The 16,857-nt window shown below is 62.6% G+C and overlaps 1 protein-coding gene across 3 annotated transcripts in view; it reads right to left on the bottom strand.

Moving 5' to 3' along the window:
* Positions 1-9,684: 9,684 nt before the first annotated feature.
* Positions 9,685-16,857, bottom strand: part of TBCD (tubulin folding cofactor D) — a 111,487-nt gene continuing 104,314 nt past the window's right edge. Inside the window, exons 18-19 of one of the 3 annotated variants that reach the window (XM_055322159.1) lie at positions 14,947-15,027; positions 9,685-9,754 (exon numbers count right to left, since the gene is read on the bottom strand). In XM_055322159.1, coding sequence (XP_055178134.1) covers positions 9,697-9,754; positions 14,947-15,027 — 139 coding nt within the window. In that variant the 3' untranslated portion in view covers positions 9,685-9,696. Of the gene's footprint in view, positions 9,755-11,846; positions 11,875-14,946; positions 15,028-15,062; positions 16,436-16,857 lie in introns of those variants that run through there. The other 2 variants (XM_055322166.1, XM_055322174.1) reach the window with 2 other exon arrangements.

Here is a 16,857-nt window from a genome sequence, read left to right as displayed (position 1 = left end):
CGCTGCGCGTTCCCCGAGGTCTCGGGGGAGGCCGCGCCCTCCCGTGGGGCGCCCGGGATCTGCTCTGGCCCCGGTCAGGCACTGCCACCTCCGCGTGGGCTGCTGACGTCACACGTGGCTGTTCTCACTTCCGGCGTTCCCAGTACTTAGACACTCACTGCTTTCTCCTGCTGTTTCGGGTTGGCAGCTTCCGCTCGCCCTGCCGGGTGGTCACGTGCCAGGCACAAAACCCAAACCGCCCAGAACCGTGGTCCTCCCGGGAGGAACGACGCCTCCAGGGCCTGGACCCACCCCACGATGCGGGCACAGTGGGAGGGACGTGAGACTCGATCTCAGGGTTGTGAGTTCGAGCCCCATGTTGGGCGTAGCGATTATCTAAGAATAAAATCCTTAAAAAACAAAAAAGACCGAGGTTTTATGATTCCCAGTGAGTCTACGATCATTTCAAAATAAAAAGTCTGGGCAGCCCCGGGGGCTCAGCGGTTCAGCGCCGCCTTCAGCCCAGGGCGTGACCCCGGGGTCCTGGGATCGAGTCCCGCGTCGGGCTCCCTGCACGGAGCCTGCTTCTCCCTCTGCCTGGGTCTCTGCCTCTCACGAATAAATACATAAAAATCTTTAAAAAATACAAAGTCAAAAAAAGTCACAGACGAGGTCATCCAGATCCACCCACCGGCTGAGATGACATTTTTAAAAAGCTGGAGGAAAGTCAACTGCGTTTAAGTCCCTGGAAGCGGCCACAGCCCTGAGCTGGGCCACCCCCAGCGGAGCAGCGGCTCCAGGGCCGGTGCACACGCCAGAACCCAGGAGGGCTGGGGCGGCCACGGGCCTCTCGGAGCCTCTCGGGGCCACTGGGACAGAGCGTGGAGCCCGCGGCGCCTAAGGGGAACCAGGACACCCACGTGGGCCTCGCACCCAAGGGAGCCCGTGCTCGACACGTGCACGTCCGAGAGCCCCGACAGGGATGCGGCGCCCCCGGCTCCAGCCAGAGGCCGACACAGACGCCCGGGGGGAAGCAGGCCGGAGCCTCCAGGTCCTTCTCTGACCCTTCACGCCTGGGTCCAGGCCGACACAGGCACGACCGCACAGGCGCCGGACAATGGCATCAGACACACATTTTTAGCACGTTTTTTGTTCAAAAAGGTGAATGAAATCATTAAAAACTATGGCAGCGATACAGAGACTATTAAAAAATAGATTCTGAAACACAAAACCCCAAGAATCGAGGGGAGCCCGAGGGGTTCCGCCGGTTGAGCGTCCACCTCTGGATCTCAGGCTCCGCTCGATCTAGGATCGGACGCCAGCCCTGCGCCGGGCACGGAGCCCACTCAAAAATAGGTAAAAGGACAATCACGAGAGTCAGGGGCTCCGCGGATGGGCTTAACGACAAGACACAGCTGAGGAGAGAGGGACCCCCAGGACAGGGACCCGCACCCCCGAAACGGGGGAGGACGAGGGGGCAGGGGTGCGGCGGGTGCAGACGAGGCCCACGCTGTGCAGCCTGGGGCCCCCGATGCGGTGGCAGAAAGATGCACAGAAGACGGGGATCTGCAGAGACGGTGGCTGAGCGGCTCCCCCAGGGACCCAACCACCCGAAACGGGGGAGGATGAGGGGGCAGGGGTGCGGCGGGTGCAGACGAGGCCCACGCTGTGCAGCCTGGGGCCCCCGACGTGGTGGCAGAAAGATGCACAGAAGACGGGGATCTGCAGAGACGGTGGCTGAGCGGTTTGGCTCCCCCAGGGACCCAACCACCCGCCGACCCACGACCTCGGGGCCCGTCACCCCCTCCCGCCCCGGGCGCCGCGTGAGCTGGGAGACCAGACACCAGGGGCCAGCGACGACTGACTGACTGCGGAGCCTGCAGCCACCCGCGCAAGCCGGGCCTCGAAGCCCAGGAGCGGGCCAGGTGGTGTGCAGGGCAGCGACCGAGGCCTCATCAGGGGCCACCACTCGGTCCCGAGGACCCGGACGCCTGCTCCCCCCCCCCATGTCGCCGGAGCCTCGCCCGCCTGCCACGTGGGCTGCTGGTGGGTGACGGAGCTCCCGGAGCGCGGAGTGGGTCGCGGGCAGGGCTGCCGAGGCCTGTGTGGTGCACGCGGGGACGGCCTGAGACCCTTCCGGGTTTCTGTCCGTGCTTCCTGCGCGGCCTGCGGGGGCCCGTCCCCTCAGCTCCCACGTTCCCGGGGGGCAACTAGTGTCCCCGGAGGAGAGACTCCAGACACAGATCTCCCCAACGTGCGGCCACGGTTTACTCTGCTCCCCTCGGCCACTGCCACCCCCTCGCGGTGACGCAGCCCCCGCCCGGCGTGCTGGCCGGCGTGGGTGGGTGGGTGCCGCCCCAGGATGCACGGGGTGACACCGAGTCCCTTCAGACGGCCCCCTGGGCCTGCGACCCCCTCACTGCCAGGCAAGTGCAGGCGCGTCCGGTCTGCCTCGGAGGAGCGGGGGTGATCCCGGGGGCCGAGCGGGTCAAGGCCTCTGGCGAGACCAGCTGTGGCCGCGCCGTCCCTCCTCGGGACCCCCGGGCCCGACCCCACGCACTCCCTGCTCACCGCCCAGAGGGGCTGCCTCGTCCTGCCGACCCCCGAGCCCCGGCGCCCCTGCTCGGGGGCAGCGCTCGCCACGCGGCTGCTCCTGCGACACAGGGAGGCACGTCTGTCCCGCCTCACGTCCCTGCTGCCACCGGGGGCTGCCCCGGAGGTCAGAGCAGCACAGACGCCACGCGCAGCGCCGCGGGTCGGAGTACGGGGCGTGCGGGAAGCTCGAGACCCTCCGTGCAGCCGCTCAGGGATGTGCTCGTGACCGCGGCCGCCTCATACGCCAGACCCCACACGGGACCCAGGTAGGAAGCCGGCAGTTCTCCGTGAAGCGGAGGCCTTGGGGCCAACGAGAGCAAAAGGCACGTGCCAGCCCCGTGCAGGGCCGGGACGGACAGGGACGGTCCGGGGCGTCAAGCAGGCGGCCGGGCGCGCGGGAGGAGCCGTGAGAACCAGGGCAGCGGCTGCCCCAGAACCTAGAGGACAGACTGCCAGGAAGGGAAGGAACCGCCACGCACACCGAGGGGGGGACCTGGTCGCCCCTGACCTGCCCCCACCTGGCGCTCACCCCGCGGGGTCCTGCCTCGGAGCCCGCGGGCCCTCCCCGGCCTCTCCACCGCCGCGTCCCGCCCCGTGGCCCGCGCACAGCCAGGCGCCTGACAAACGAGCCGCGGGACACGTGGAGGGGGGCTGGGGCTCCCAGCGGGTCAGCCGGGCGGGCTCCGGGGACGGCAACCACAGCTGCGACCGCCACCCGGGCCCGTGAGACCCCAGGGAGCTGAAGGCTTGCAGTGAACGCACGGAGCCGACGGGGCGGGGGACCAGCGGCCCAGGAGCCACGGTGAACAGCCGCGCGGAGCCCGAGGGCCGCGGCCGCCACGAGGACCGCAGAGTAAGGGAGACGGGAGCAGGCCCCCGACGCTCACAGGCAAGACGCCCCCGACGCCCCGTGGCCCGGACCTACCTGCTTGTCTCGTGAGCTCTCCTCCCAGACCCCTGAAAGTGAACGGAAACATTCAGAGTTAAGACTTTTATTTGTGACGACCTGAACCATCCCAAGGGACACACGCAGCTTCGGGTTCCAAACAGGGAGACGCTGCTTAGGTCCAGCCCGACTGCCGGGACCCTCCTCCAGAGGAGGCCGCCCTGGTCCCCGGGTTTGACGGGCACGACGACCCGCCGGGCATCCACCCCGCCGCAGCCACACAGCGCAGACTCCAGGTGCTGCTCAGCTCCTGCCGCGGAGGGACGGACACCAGAAGCGACCACCGTCCAGCCCGAGGACGCAGCCCAGCAGCGTGCGTCAGGGAGGAGGCGCTGCCGCTCCGGACACCGGCCCCGGACCCCTGACGCCGCGCAGCAGCCGGCACACAAGCGCCCTGCACAGATCGCCGAGGTGCGGCTACGAGGCCCGGACAGTGACGCGTCGCTCCCCCTCCTGCCTGAACCAGTTTGGAGACTGGGGCCCCCGGGGGGCTCAGCGGTTTGGCACCGGCTTCAGGGCGTGACCCCAGGGTCCCGGGATCGAGTCCTGCGTCAGGCTCCCTGCGCGGAGCCTGCTCCTCCCTCTGCCTCTGCGTCTCTGCCTCGCTCTGTGCCCTTCAGGAATGAGTAAATGAATAAATAAAATCTTTAAAAAAAAAAAAAAAGCCAGTTTGGAAACTGGATGAAGTTTCGGAAAGGGGTCTGGTGGGGGGTGGGGGGCTCTGGCAGGGGAGGACCCGGCGAGCCAAGGGCCCTTCCAGGCTCAGTGTGGGCAGCCAAGCCCAGGAGAGATTTAGAACAAATTTAAAAACAGCGGAGAGAAAAAGAAATAATAAGATAAACAAAACAAAACAAAACAAAATAAAATAAAATAAAATAAAACAAAGCAAGTAAAATAAAATAAATAAATAAATAAATAAATAAATAAATAAATAAAATAAAAAATAAAATAAATAAAAAATAAAATAAAATAAATAAAAATAAAAATAAAAATAAAAATAAAAATAAAAGCAGCAGAGACGTACGTGCAGACTCTGTGAACGCCAGTGCACAGCGGCCGAAGCCGTCGGGCAGCCGACAAAGCCACGCGACGTGGGTGCCCTGTGGCTCCCCCCACAGATCCCTCTGGGCCACGGGACCAGTCCGGGGGTGAGGCGTCTCGGCATAAAGCAACGAGCACGTTCCCTACTCGAGGGGGAGTCTCTCCTCTGCCGTTGGAGCAGCTGCAGCAGCAGCAGCAGAGCCGCGGGAAGGCCCAGGGGAGCTGCCCGGGTGCTGCGCCTCCGTCAGCGGCCATCAGGGACGGCGTGTGAGGCCGGAGCGCCGACGTCCGTGCCAGAAGGCACAGCCCCGCCACCCTCCTGCCGGGGTCCAGCCGCGCTGCCCATGACCCACAGCGGGGAGGAGAGCACGCCGTGAGAGCCCCGGGGGTGTGCATCGTCTACGGGGCGCACGGGGTGGGGCGTGGGGAGGGGGGACAGCACTAGGGGGGCGTCCTGAGACCGCAGACACACCCCTGCAGTGACCACGCGGCCCCGACACAGACCCGCCGCGCCCCACGGGGCTCACGGGCTGGGGGCAGCCCCCCTCACCCTCACGCTCTGGCTCCAGCACAAGGCCTGGGGGGGGGTCTGCTAAGGGGAACAGAGGTGTGCCTGTGCCTTCGAGCCAAAGGTGTCCGGAAGAGGGATTCTGAAATAAGGCAGGACACACACCAGGGATCAACGTACATCCGCGTGGATCAGCTGCCGCGTTGGCACTGGGCAGTGCCAGCCGGCCAGGCCCGGCCGGGAGCACGGCCACTCGGCCCCTCTCCCGGGCCTCTCAGCACAGGGGAGCGGAGGACATCTGAGCCCCGGCCACTCCATGACCAGACGGCCACAAAGTCTTACGAAAAAGCCAAAGATTTGAAGAGTCACCTCACTCACCGACGGCAGAAGACGGCCAGTCACACGCAGAAGACGCCAAGGGCACCAGTGCCCGGGCCGTGCCGGGCGGCTCCCCGCGGAGACGTCCCGCCGTGCGCGGAGCCCGGGGAGCGCTCCCAGCCACCACGGGTGGACGCCGAGCGGCACGGCCCTTTGGACGGGCCGCTGGGGCCTTAAACACCCCCAGGTGTTCACCCAAGCAACGTGCAGACGCACGTCCACACCAGGACTTGAGCACCAACCCCACGGCGACACAAAGGGGACTCTGGGGTCCCCACATGACGTGCACGACTCTGCGGCTTCACCGGCACGAAGTCGGGAAAGGCAGCTCTCCCCAGGAGCACGGCAGGGCCGGCGGGCTGGGGGGCGGGCGCGGGGTGGGGCCATGGGGTGGGTGCCAGCAGCCGCCAGGCCTCACGCCCGCCAGGCCACAGCCCTGCACAAGCCGACTCTGCCGCGGGACACGGAGACCTCGGTGAAGCTTAGGACACCCGTGATGCTCATGGACCTTCACACCCTCTGGCCGGGACACACACCCCTTCAAACAAGTAGCCGGGCCGGGGTGCCCGTGCGCGTGGCGGCGTCCGAGCGGGTGACCCCCGAACACAGGGCCGTGGGGCTGGGACACTCACCTGTGTAACTGGCGGCCATAGAGCTGAAACGAAGAAGGGGAAGTTATTTAGTTATGATTGGTTTTAAGTGACACAGCGGGTACGTGACGTCAGTGGGTCACGAGGACACGACAAGCGCTTCTCAGGCTGGGGGTCCCCGCGACGGAGCCCACTCGACTCCCAGGAAGCCCCTGTGCCCTCGCGTGGAGGGGAAACCAAGGCACAGAGAGTGGAGCCAGGACCGACCTGCGTCCTAGTTCCAGGGCCGCCAGGCAGCCTCTCGGGCGGCCGGGACCACACCCCTGACCCCAAGTGGGCAGTGAGCAGGGCACGGCCTTCCCCGCGCCCCACAGACACCCCAGGGGCGGCTCTGCGGCTTCCCTCCCCCCATAGGCCTAGGGTGCCCCCCGGCCGCCCCGCGCCTCCGCGCTGCGCCCCCCGGCATGCCCCGACCCCAGCACCGCGCCGGCACCGCAGCACCCACTGGATGGCACAGGCCAGATGAGGACCTGGTGTCAAAATGCTGCATCGTGTGTGAGAGATGAATCTCGCGGGACACAACCAACCCCAACCCACCCACGTCCCCCCGAGACTCTGACGTCACCTGGTAACGTGAGTGGTTCGCCCGGCACCTCTCCGGAACCACGAGCTCGGGGGAAGCTCAGGAACCCACCGAAATGGACACAGCTTCTCCCCCCAAGATGTGCAGACCCAGACCCCGGGGGTCAGTTCAGACCCTGGTCCCGCCGTGGAGGCACAGGCGGGAATCCAAGCCTCTGCAGGAACAGGCCCACGTCCGGACCACGGTGGGAACGCAGCCGGGTCCTGGGCGCCCGGGCAGCGCGGAGGAGCGAGCAGCACGCAGGAGACGCCCAGTCGGCGGGAGGGGCAGGCCGCTCGGGGCCGCAGCCGCCGGCCACCCGGGGGGCGGAGGACAGGCCTCCCCGTGGGCGCTGGGCCCCGATGAAGCTCGGCGGGGCCTGCGGGGCCATCAGGCTCCGCGGCCCGGACCGGGGCTGAGGGGGAGCGTGCAAGGGCAGGGGCCCGTGGCGGCCGCACACCGACCTGCTGGTGGATCTGCTTCAGGCCGGGCACCGCCGCGTCATCCGGGTTGTCCGCGACGGGCCTGCGTGGGGCCAGCACAGCGGCTCAGACCCTGGGGACGAGCGGAGGGGAGCGCTCAGGGGCCTCCAGCTCCCCCGGCACCCGAGGGCCCTGCGGCCAGACGCTGCGGCTCCTGGATCCCGGGAGGCTTCCCGCCTGCCCCCGCTGCCTCGGGGGCTCCCTGTGCCCACCTCTCGGTACCGACCAAGTGCCCGACGCTGAAACCTTTCCTTCTGGGGGCCTGGGATACGCGTCCACGCCAGGCAGGGGCCGCTCACACCCCAGCCCCGGGCTGGTGGCCACCTCGCCGGGCTGTCGCGCCCGGGCCCGCCTTGGGCAGCTGCGCTGGGCACACTGTGGCTGACGCCAAGCCCTCGGCCGCCCCAGGTGCCACGTCACCCCGTGCAGACGTCCTCAAAGCTGCCTGACGGCGTGCGTCCAGCCCGGGGGAGGCAAGGGGCTGAACGGGTCCAAAGCCCCGGGCTGTGGCCAGGGCCCTGCCTCACGTGGCCCCAGGGAGTCCCCCAGAGGGACGGGCGGCGATCAAGACCGTGGCCCTCAGACTCAGTGCAGGGCCCAGGTTACAGACCCTGCAGCGTGTTGAAAGCTGGTGGGAAAGAAAAGTAGGAATCTAAGGGGTCCCACAAACTCACAGACTCTCAGGGGAGCTGCTCCGCGACCCCCGCCGCGCTCCCGCGCTGTCAGGACTCTGCCCGTAGAGGGTCCTTACTGGCAATGTCACCACTTCGGGCCTCTGATGCTTTAAATCAGGAAGAGCAACGCTCCGCCCAGCACGCGGAGCACAGGGCCCGCTCGGCGCCCCTCTGAAGACACTTCCTGCTTCTCTGAGCTAAGTCGATCCCCAGAAGGACAAGACAAGAGGTCGGGAAACAGCTACTCGGCGCCTCGGGCCCTCGGGGCCCCGGCGGCCAGTAGCCCGCGGACACGGCCACCAGGGAGGGAGAACCCGATAGGCACAGGGACCCCGGCTGGCGGCCACAGGGGTCACACCGCCCGCGGGCACGTCTCCCACCTGTCCTCTTGCACGGCGAGTCGGTACAGGCCGCGGGCGAGCTCCGCACAGGCGAGCACAGCCCCGTGCGGCGGGTGCAGGTCCAGGCTCTGCGTCTTCGACAGCAGGCCGGGGAGAACTGCGAGCGGCAGGGGCCACGGGACGCGTGAGCGAGCGCGGGGACCGTGCGTCAGACTCGGGAGCAGCAGGAGGCCTACGGGGAGAGCCCCCTGCACGAGGGCCGCTAGTGCAACGCCCAGAGTTAACGCAGTCAACATGCCAGGCTCTCCTCGGCGCCCAGAGGCGTGAGCAGGATGGCGGGTGGGGGCGCAGAGCTCCTCGATCCCGGGTCCCCCGGACACGGGGCAGGGACCCAGGGCTCTGCTGGGGCGACGTGGGCGGAGGGGCTGCAGCCCACCTCCCCGGCTCGGAGCAAAGGGAGCTGCAGGACGCTGGTGCCCTGGGGACAGCCCGGGAGCGGGCGGAGGGCAGACGAGAGCCTCGCCACCCCCCTCTGCCCACCGACCTGGGCACCACGGCCCTCGGAGCCTCCGCGTCCCCAAGCGCGCACACGCACTGCTGCGGCGGCTGTCAGGGCACACGGCGTCCACGCAGAAGCACCCGCACAGGCGCTCGCCCATGCAGGCCGCCGGCAGCCGGCAGCGGTCCGTGCTCGGGGACCGGGGAGGCTCCTTATCCTATTCACGCTCTTCGACGGGAGGAAAGGACAGGGCTGGGCCCCCGTCCTCCAGGCCGTGAAGACGTCCTGGCGTCACCGCTCTGGGGCTGCGGCAACGAGCGGGCCCCGAGGCCTCCCCGAGAGGCTCCCGGGAGTAACATCATCGCGGACGCCAGATGAGGAGCCGCGACGCGACCACCAGCTACTCTGACAATCAAGGCGCGATCCACGCGGGCCTGACGAGGGCTCCCCACCTGAAGCCAGGTGCTTACTTGTCCTGGAATACGGGTCCTTCCCGTCATAAGGTGTCAACGCTCTGGGCCTGGCCGCTCTCCTCTCCCACCGACGTAGGCCAACGGGACAGCAGGCCTTTCCCCCAGCCCGGGGCGGCCGGGAAGGCGCTTGCGCTTTAATTCAGCACATTGTGAATCACTTCGCTTAGAAAGGTAATGACGAAGCTCCTTCCGAGACACGCAAGATGCAGAACACGGTCCCTCAGGTCCGTGCGCCCCGGGCTCGCTGGCCCCAGGTCAGGGCGTCTGTCCGCGGAGAGGCCCCGGCTGGATCCGTCCCCCGCCCGGGCGCAGAGCAGCTCTTCGTGCACACACGTCCCGGGGAGGGGGGAACACGGCAGGGCTCCCGGCCCTCAGGCCTGGACGCCAGCACGGTGCCCGCCCGGCACACACGGGCGCACACGTGGGTGCGCGGCACGGCTCGGCCCGGCACACCTGCCATGCGTGGCGCTGAACCCCGGCGCTCGCTGGGCCAGGCTGTGCAGAGCCTTCGCGGACAGCTCCCTGCGGACCTGGCGGAGGGACGCAGGGAAGGGTGGCTCCTTCCTCCTCACGACTCCGGCTGCTCCAGCTCGCAGGCAGAGGACAGACGCAGGGTCGACCGGCCACTTACTCAGAGCCACCAATGAAAACGAACACGGAGGAGCAAGCGGGTCGGAACCTGTGATGGTCACAAATGGGGACACATTCACCAAGCGACGGGCAGGAGCCAGGCCTGCGGTGGTCACCGCCGCCCTCTCCGGGCGCCACGGGCAGCGTGTCCCCAGCCTCCCACACCCGAGGGGTCCGGAGTAGGGGCAGCGGGCAGAGGCACGTGACCTCCTCGCTGTGAGGACCAGAGGCTCAGGGGCGGATGTCGTCCGGCTCAGGCTGCGACCTGGGAGGCGGGTGTCACGTCAGCACAGATATTTCCAACCAAACACATCCAGGCGCTCTCAACGCGTCGAGCGACAGAGGAAGCCCCCAGAGCTGGTGACCGAGGCCTCCTGCGTCCGCGGGGCCCAGACGGCGTCAGACCAGACTCTGAGAAGCCCCCCACCAGCTTCCCCGCCCCCTCCCACCCCCAGGCACCAGACGCCAGGACCGAACAGTGTCCCCGCAGGAGCAACAGGGCAACACAGAAACACGATGAAAACATTAAGGTGGAAACACCCATGCATACGAGGGCAAACGAGGGCTCCGTGCATGTGGACGACCGAACATCTGACACACGTCCGCTCGGAGCGAGCGCCTGAAAGCAGGATGAGCCCCGTACCCCGGCAGGTCCATGTCCCACCCCTCCTGGCCCCCAGGTCCCGCTTAGGGGTCCACTTCCAACAGCAAACGTGAGTGCTTCAAGGCCGGAGTGTCTCGGGCACCAAGCAGCTCAGCACCACGCACCCACGCCCACCACGCCCAACGCCAACCACTCGGTGACGCGCCAGCCACACCCAGCGCTGCACCCCGCAGCCTCTGGATGGACAGTCAGGGCTCAGGAAGCCGGAGCCGAAGCGCGAGTGAGAAGTGGGTCTGAGAGCAGAGAACCGTTTATTTCAGCAGCCAAAGGTCCCGAGGAGGCAAAGGGGGCGGCCACGCCGACACCCGTCACACGCATCTTCCCCGATTGGTGCCAGGTTGAGTATAAGCTACTTCTCTACTTAAAACAGTTACATTTACCGTGTTAACGTAAGACCTAAAACTATAAAACTCCTAGAAGAAAAGAGAGGAGAAAAGCTTCATGATGTTAGATCCGGTGAGGACTTCTTGAATCTGACACCAAAAGCACGGGCAAAAAAAGTAAAAATGGGTAAAGTCTACACTACAAAAATGTTTAAATATTTTATTTACTTATTCCTGAGAGAGAGAGAGAGACGCAGAGACACAGGCAGAGGGAGAAGCAGGCTCCATGCCGGGAGCCCGACGTGGGACTCGATCCCGGGTCTCCAGGATCACACCCCGGGCTGAAGGCAGGTGCTCAGCTGCTGAGCCACCAGGGTGTCCCTGTTTTAAAATTCATGACTTTTGTTAATCGAAGGAAATAGTCACGAGAGTGATAAGGCCAGCTACAAGACGGGAGAAAACAGCTGATTAATATCAGAGTATATGAAAAACCTCTACAACTCAACAACAAAAAACAAGCAACCGGATTTAAAAACAGGCAAAGGAGATCCCTGGGTGGCGCAGCGGTTCGGCGCCTGCCTTGGGCCCAGGGCGCGATCCTGGAGACCCGGGATCGAATCCCACGTCGGGCTCCCGGTGCATGGAGCCTGCTTCTCCCTCTGCCTGTGTCTCGCCGTCAGGAAAACACAAGGCAAGGAGTGACGAGGACACAGAGAAGCTGGAATCCCTGCGCAGGGCGGGTGGGAACGTAAGGAAGTGCAGCCGTTACGGAAACCAGTATGGTTCTAGGGGCTCCCTAAAACATTAAAAATAGAGTTACGCCATATGATCCAGTAATTCCACTTCTGGGTATTTCACGCAAAGGAGCTGAATCCGGGGTCCAGAAGAGAGATTTGCACACCTACATGTGAATGCAGCATTTTTCACGACAGCCAGGAGATGGGAGCAACCCCACGGCCCCTGACAGACGAGAGGGCGAAGAAAATGTGCTCTGCACACACAGTGGAGTGTTGGCCTGACAACAGAAGGAAATCCTGTCGCTGCTACGACGTGGTGCACATGAAGGACAGCAAGCTCGGTGGACTCAACCGGTCCCAAAGTACTGTATGATTCCACTTACATCAGGACCCTGGAGGAATCGAATTTTTAGGGACAAAAAGCAGGATGGTGGGTGCCAGGGGCCACGGGAGGGGTGAGGACAGAGTCCCTGTCAATGGTGACAGGGTTTCACTTTGGAAGATAAAAAGTTCTAGAGGTGGATGGGGAACATACGCAACGCTGTTGCACTGTACACGAAAAGTGGTTAAGGTAATATTACATTATGTACATCCTACCACAATCCAAAAAATTAAGTTATATTCATCTTTTTAAAATATTTTCTTTGGGCAGCCCGAGTGGCTCAGCGGTTTAGCGCCACCTTCAGCCCAGGGCCTGATCCTGGAGACCCGGGATCGAGTTCTGCGTCAGGCTCCCTGCATGGGGCCTGCTTCTCCCTCTGCCTGTGTGTCTGCCTCTCTCCTCTGTGTCTCTCATGAATAAATAAATAAAATCTTTAAAATAAGTAAATAATAAAATATTTTATTTATGTGACAGAGAGAGACCAGAGAGAGAGAGAGAGAGAGAGAGAACGCATACACGTGCACGAGTGCGGGGAGGGGCAGGGGGCGGGGGGAGAAGCACCCTCGATGCCGGCTCCGGTCCAGGACACCGGGATCACACGCTGAGCTGAAGGCAGATGCTTAACCAGGCGTCAGAAAACTTTCCAAAAGAAACCCAAGACAGGGGAGCAGCACCTCATAAAAGTGGTACTACTTAAGGTAAAACAGAACAGCTGCACCAGTCAAGGGCGCCGCGCGTCAGCGTCCGTGAAGAATTCTGCAAGGGGCGCCGCATGTTCCAGGGCAAGCCGTGAGCCGAAGTCCGTTAGCGAGCTTCCAGCTGCCGTCTCCTCACTGGCATAACCCAGCCGAAGACAGACGCAGAAACGGCTCCACCTCTGAACAATCACAGAGTAACGAGGCGACGTGATGCCTTATAAAGCCCAATGCTCGGGGGATCCGGGGGGGGGGGGGATCGTTGAGCGTCTGCCTTCGGGGGTTGAGTGTCTGTCTTCAGCCCAGGGCGTGGCATCGGGGTCCCGGGATCGAGTCCCGCGTCGGGCTCCCTGCATGGAGCCTGCTTCTCCCTCTGCCTGTGTCTCTGCCTCTCTCTCTCTCTGTGTCTCTCATGAATAAATAAAAACTTTAAAAAAATAATTTTTTTTTTTTTAAAAAAAGCCCAATGTTCTGGAAAGTGTTAGCCGATGTGGTTCTCAGCATCTTCAAAACTGAAAGAACTAGGACCAGACAACATTCCCTCCACGGCCCGGCTCACACACCCTGAACACTTCCAGGTTTTCAGAGCTTATTCTATAAGTATCTTCTTAATGAAATTGATAACAAGACCAAAGTCATGAGAAAAAAAACAGAAAACAAATAGCCAGAGACGGGCAGAAAGCGAACCCTGCTGACGATGTCGTGAGCTGTGTGCAGACCAAAGGCCTCACACAAAGGGCAGACTCCGTGAGAAGGGACAGAAAAGCAAGACCCTACAAGACTCACCCCGGCTGAGGGCAAAGGGCACAGGCCGCAGCGGCTACGAGGGCTCCAGCCGGGCCTCTCTGCAGGTCCCCAAGCCAAGGACGGTTTCTACGTCGTCGTAAAAGGTCAGATAAAGAAAAAACTACAAAATACACGGAACAGTGACCTGAAGTATTTACTGCCTGGCCCTTCAAAGAAAGCACAGGAGCCCCGACACCACGACCTCTCACATCACACCCCAAGACCAGGAATAAAACATAGCATAAAACAGAGGGAAACGTCATAATGAGAAAGGGTCAATCCAATGGGAAGACACACAAATTATAACCGTGAACGCACCTAACACACAGGCTGACCCCAAACGCACGGAAGATGGAGATGGAGAAGGGAAGGCTCTGACGTCAGCTGGAGACTTCGACGGCTTCAGAGCTTAGCCCAGCACCACGGGTGACACACGCGCCGTTCTGGTCTTAAGTGTCCTACTGACTCACTAGTTTCTCGCAGGGTCGGTGCAAGGGATCTTTGCCCCAATTATGTGAGATTGTGCAGTTACGCCTCAAGTGTCAGAAACCAGCACAATTCTCAGAAGATCCCCGGCAAGGAAACCGAGGAAGAGGTCTGCTGGCGGGTGGGCCGCACCCACACAGGGGGCACAGAGGCGCCCCACTCCCAGGAGAGCCCTGCCCTCCTGCGCACACGGCAGCCCCGCCGACGCCCCACCGTGCAGGGTGCTGGTCCTGGCAGGTCAGAAGGAACGCCCCGCAGGTGACGCCCCTACAGCCGGGCCCTCGACGTAGGGCCGTGAGCGGCCTCTACCTTCAGGCAGTCCTCTCCTCCAGCCCTGCTGCCTGCACCAGCAGCCACGCCAAGCCCTCCTAGACGAGGCGGTCTCGCCTTCCCAGGGGCGGTCACGGCGGCCGGCAGCGCGGACACCCCTCTGGGTTCTGGATCACAGGGGCCCCCAGCTAACTCGCCCAACACTCAGGGCCCTGGGGCTGCTACAGAACGAGGAAAAGCTGCCGCCTTCTAGGAGCCAACGGAGAAGACCGCCAGCCAGGGCGGCCACGCGGGACAGCACGGGGGACGGGGCCCCTGAGGGAGCGCGTGGGGGGCTGCTCCTGCGCTCCGGCACACCCCAACACGACCGCATCCACGCGGCAACACCGCACACCTGGCACACCTTAGGTCTCCAGAGGTAAAACTGGAGTCAGACCCTTAACCAGCACATCAGGCACGGAGACTGGAACACCTATCACTTCTCAAAAGTCATCTTAACAGACAAAATCTACAAGAAGACACACTCAAGGCTTCGCTCTATTTAACTGCTCCTCTGGAAAAAAAAATAAGAATTGTTATTTGACAGCTACATTTTTTTTTTTAAAGATTTTATTTCTTTACTCCTGAGAGACACAGAGAGAAACAGAGAGAGAGAGAGGAGAGAGAGAGACGCAGGCAGAGGGAGAAGCAGGCTCCATGCAGGGAGCCCGACGTGGGACTCGATCCCAGGACTCCGGGGTCACGCCCTGGGCTGAAGGCAGGTGCCAAACCGCTGAGCCCCCGGGCTGCCCTCTGACAGGTATTCTAATAAAACACATTAGTAATGAGACAAACACAAAACTTACCCATCCCAGTGGTTGATCTTCATGGCCACCAGGTGGTCTATCATGGGCTGTGTGTACTCAGGAAAGCCGGCGATAAACATGCTGAAAAAGACCGTATTGAGAGGCGGTGAGGACGTGAAGGAGCAGGAACTCCCGCCGATGCCTGTGGCGCGTACAGCCACCTTCGGTTTGGCAGTTCCTTATAAAGTTAAGGACACAGAAGTCCCCCTGGAAGTATTTACCCAGAAACAACCACAGCTAAGCACCCACATGAAGACGTACGGCTCAGAGCAGGGTACTCCTCCGAGCCACACCCTCCAAACAGCCTGACCGTCTGGGACGGGTGAGCTCAGAGGGACGCTGTGGCACGCCACCAGCCACCAGCAACAGACAGGAGCGAGCTCCGGGCGCACACGCTGCAGGCGTAACGCTCGGAACAACGTGCTGAGCTGAGAAGCCGGACGCAGGAGTACATCCTTCCTGATTCCACCACGAGATGTTCTACAAAAGGCACCAGCGGTCCACAGCGACGGGCTGAGGCTGCTCGCCGCCGCGTGTCATGCAGGTGCCGGTCACCCAGGGGAGACCTTGCTGACACCAGGTGACACCAGGTGTCCGCTCTTGCTCAACCGTGCGCTTCACTCAAGGACAGCTGATGGAATGTAAATCCTGCCTCAGAGATGAAAGGTACAGGGCGCCTGGGGGGCTCAGTCGCTGAAGTGTCGGCTCAGGTCGTGACCCCGGGGTCCTGGGACCGAGCCCCGCATCAGGCTCCCTGCTCAGCGGGGCGTCTGCTTCCCCCTCTCCCTCTGCCCCTCCCCCTGCTGCGTGGTCGCTCGCTCTGTCAAATAAGTAAATCTTTAAAGATAAATAAAAATAGAAGTCACATCTAGTAAAAATACTGTAGGAGGATTAAGAAAAAAAATCTCCAAGTAGGACAGGCGCACTCTACCTACGACTCAAAACCCAGAGGCCGTACGGCCATACCACCCTGAGTGCACCCGATCTCGCCAAAACTCAGAGGCCATCAAGGAAGATCAGTCGGTACATTCAAACACGTGACCAAAAAGAAAAACGTCTGCCAGGAAAAACACATCGTGAAGTCAAAAGATAAAAACAAACTCAGAAAAAATACCAGCAACTGTTACCACTATTAATAAGAAACCTCTTTAAAATAAAATTGTTCCAAATCTGTAAGAAAACACTATCACCTCAGAGGAAAAGCCTCAGTTTACAGAGAAGGAAATGGACACAGCTGGCGTCCAGCCTCCTCCTCGGAGGAGGAGACAGACAGGAAGCCTCCGTCCACCCACCAGACAGCCAAACCTGGGGGTGCGGGTGCAGCCATCGTTGGAAGGACCTAGAGGCATCTAGAAACACCGCTGGGAGCACCTCTGTGGAGCAGCCTCCGTGGACGGTGAATGGCATCGCCCAAGGAATGTAAAACGTAAAGATCCAGCCATCCCACCGCAGTCAATTCATTCAGATAAAACGCCACAGGTGGGAAATCCTGCGTGCAAACACATTGACATCGCATCACATCAAGCAGCCGAGACTAGGCCGGAGGGGAAGGATGCAGGGTGCATGGTACGTCCACCCGGAGGACAGGAGGAGGGAGGCGCCGCGTGCACGTTCGGCTGGTTCTGCAGCGCGGGCACCACACCCGAGCCGCCTGCCGACCCGCCGTCCCCCGCGGATGAGCACGCAAGCCGTGCCCACCTGTGCACCTGCTGCCAACGCTCGGCGAGCACGGGAGGAAGTCAGCACCGCGGCCTGCGTGACACGAACCCGGCCTCTCCAGAAGAGCCGAGGACCCCCGGGAGGGAACTGGGCCACCAGAGCATCAGCTGCACCTTGGGAACCGTACACCACACCCTTATGTCACCTCCTCCAAAAACACACACTCGTACGCGTCATTGCTCGAGAACGCCC

This window comes from Nyctereutes procyonoides, unplaced genomic scaffold, assembly GCF_905146905.1.
Source record: "Nyctereutes procyonoides isolate TBG_1078 unplaced genomic scaffold, NYPRO_anot_genome, whole genome shotgun sequence".
NCBI classification, from domain to species: domain Eukaryota; kingdom Metazoa; phylum Chordata; class Mammalia; order Carnivora; family Canidae; genus Nyctereutes; species Nyctereutes procyonoides.
Note: the sequence above shows the minus strand (reverse complement) of the source record. Positions and strands in the feature narration are given on the sequence as shown.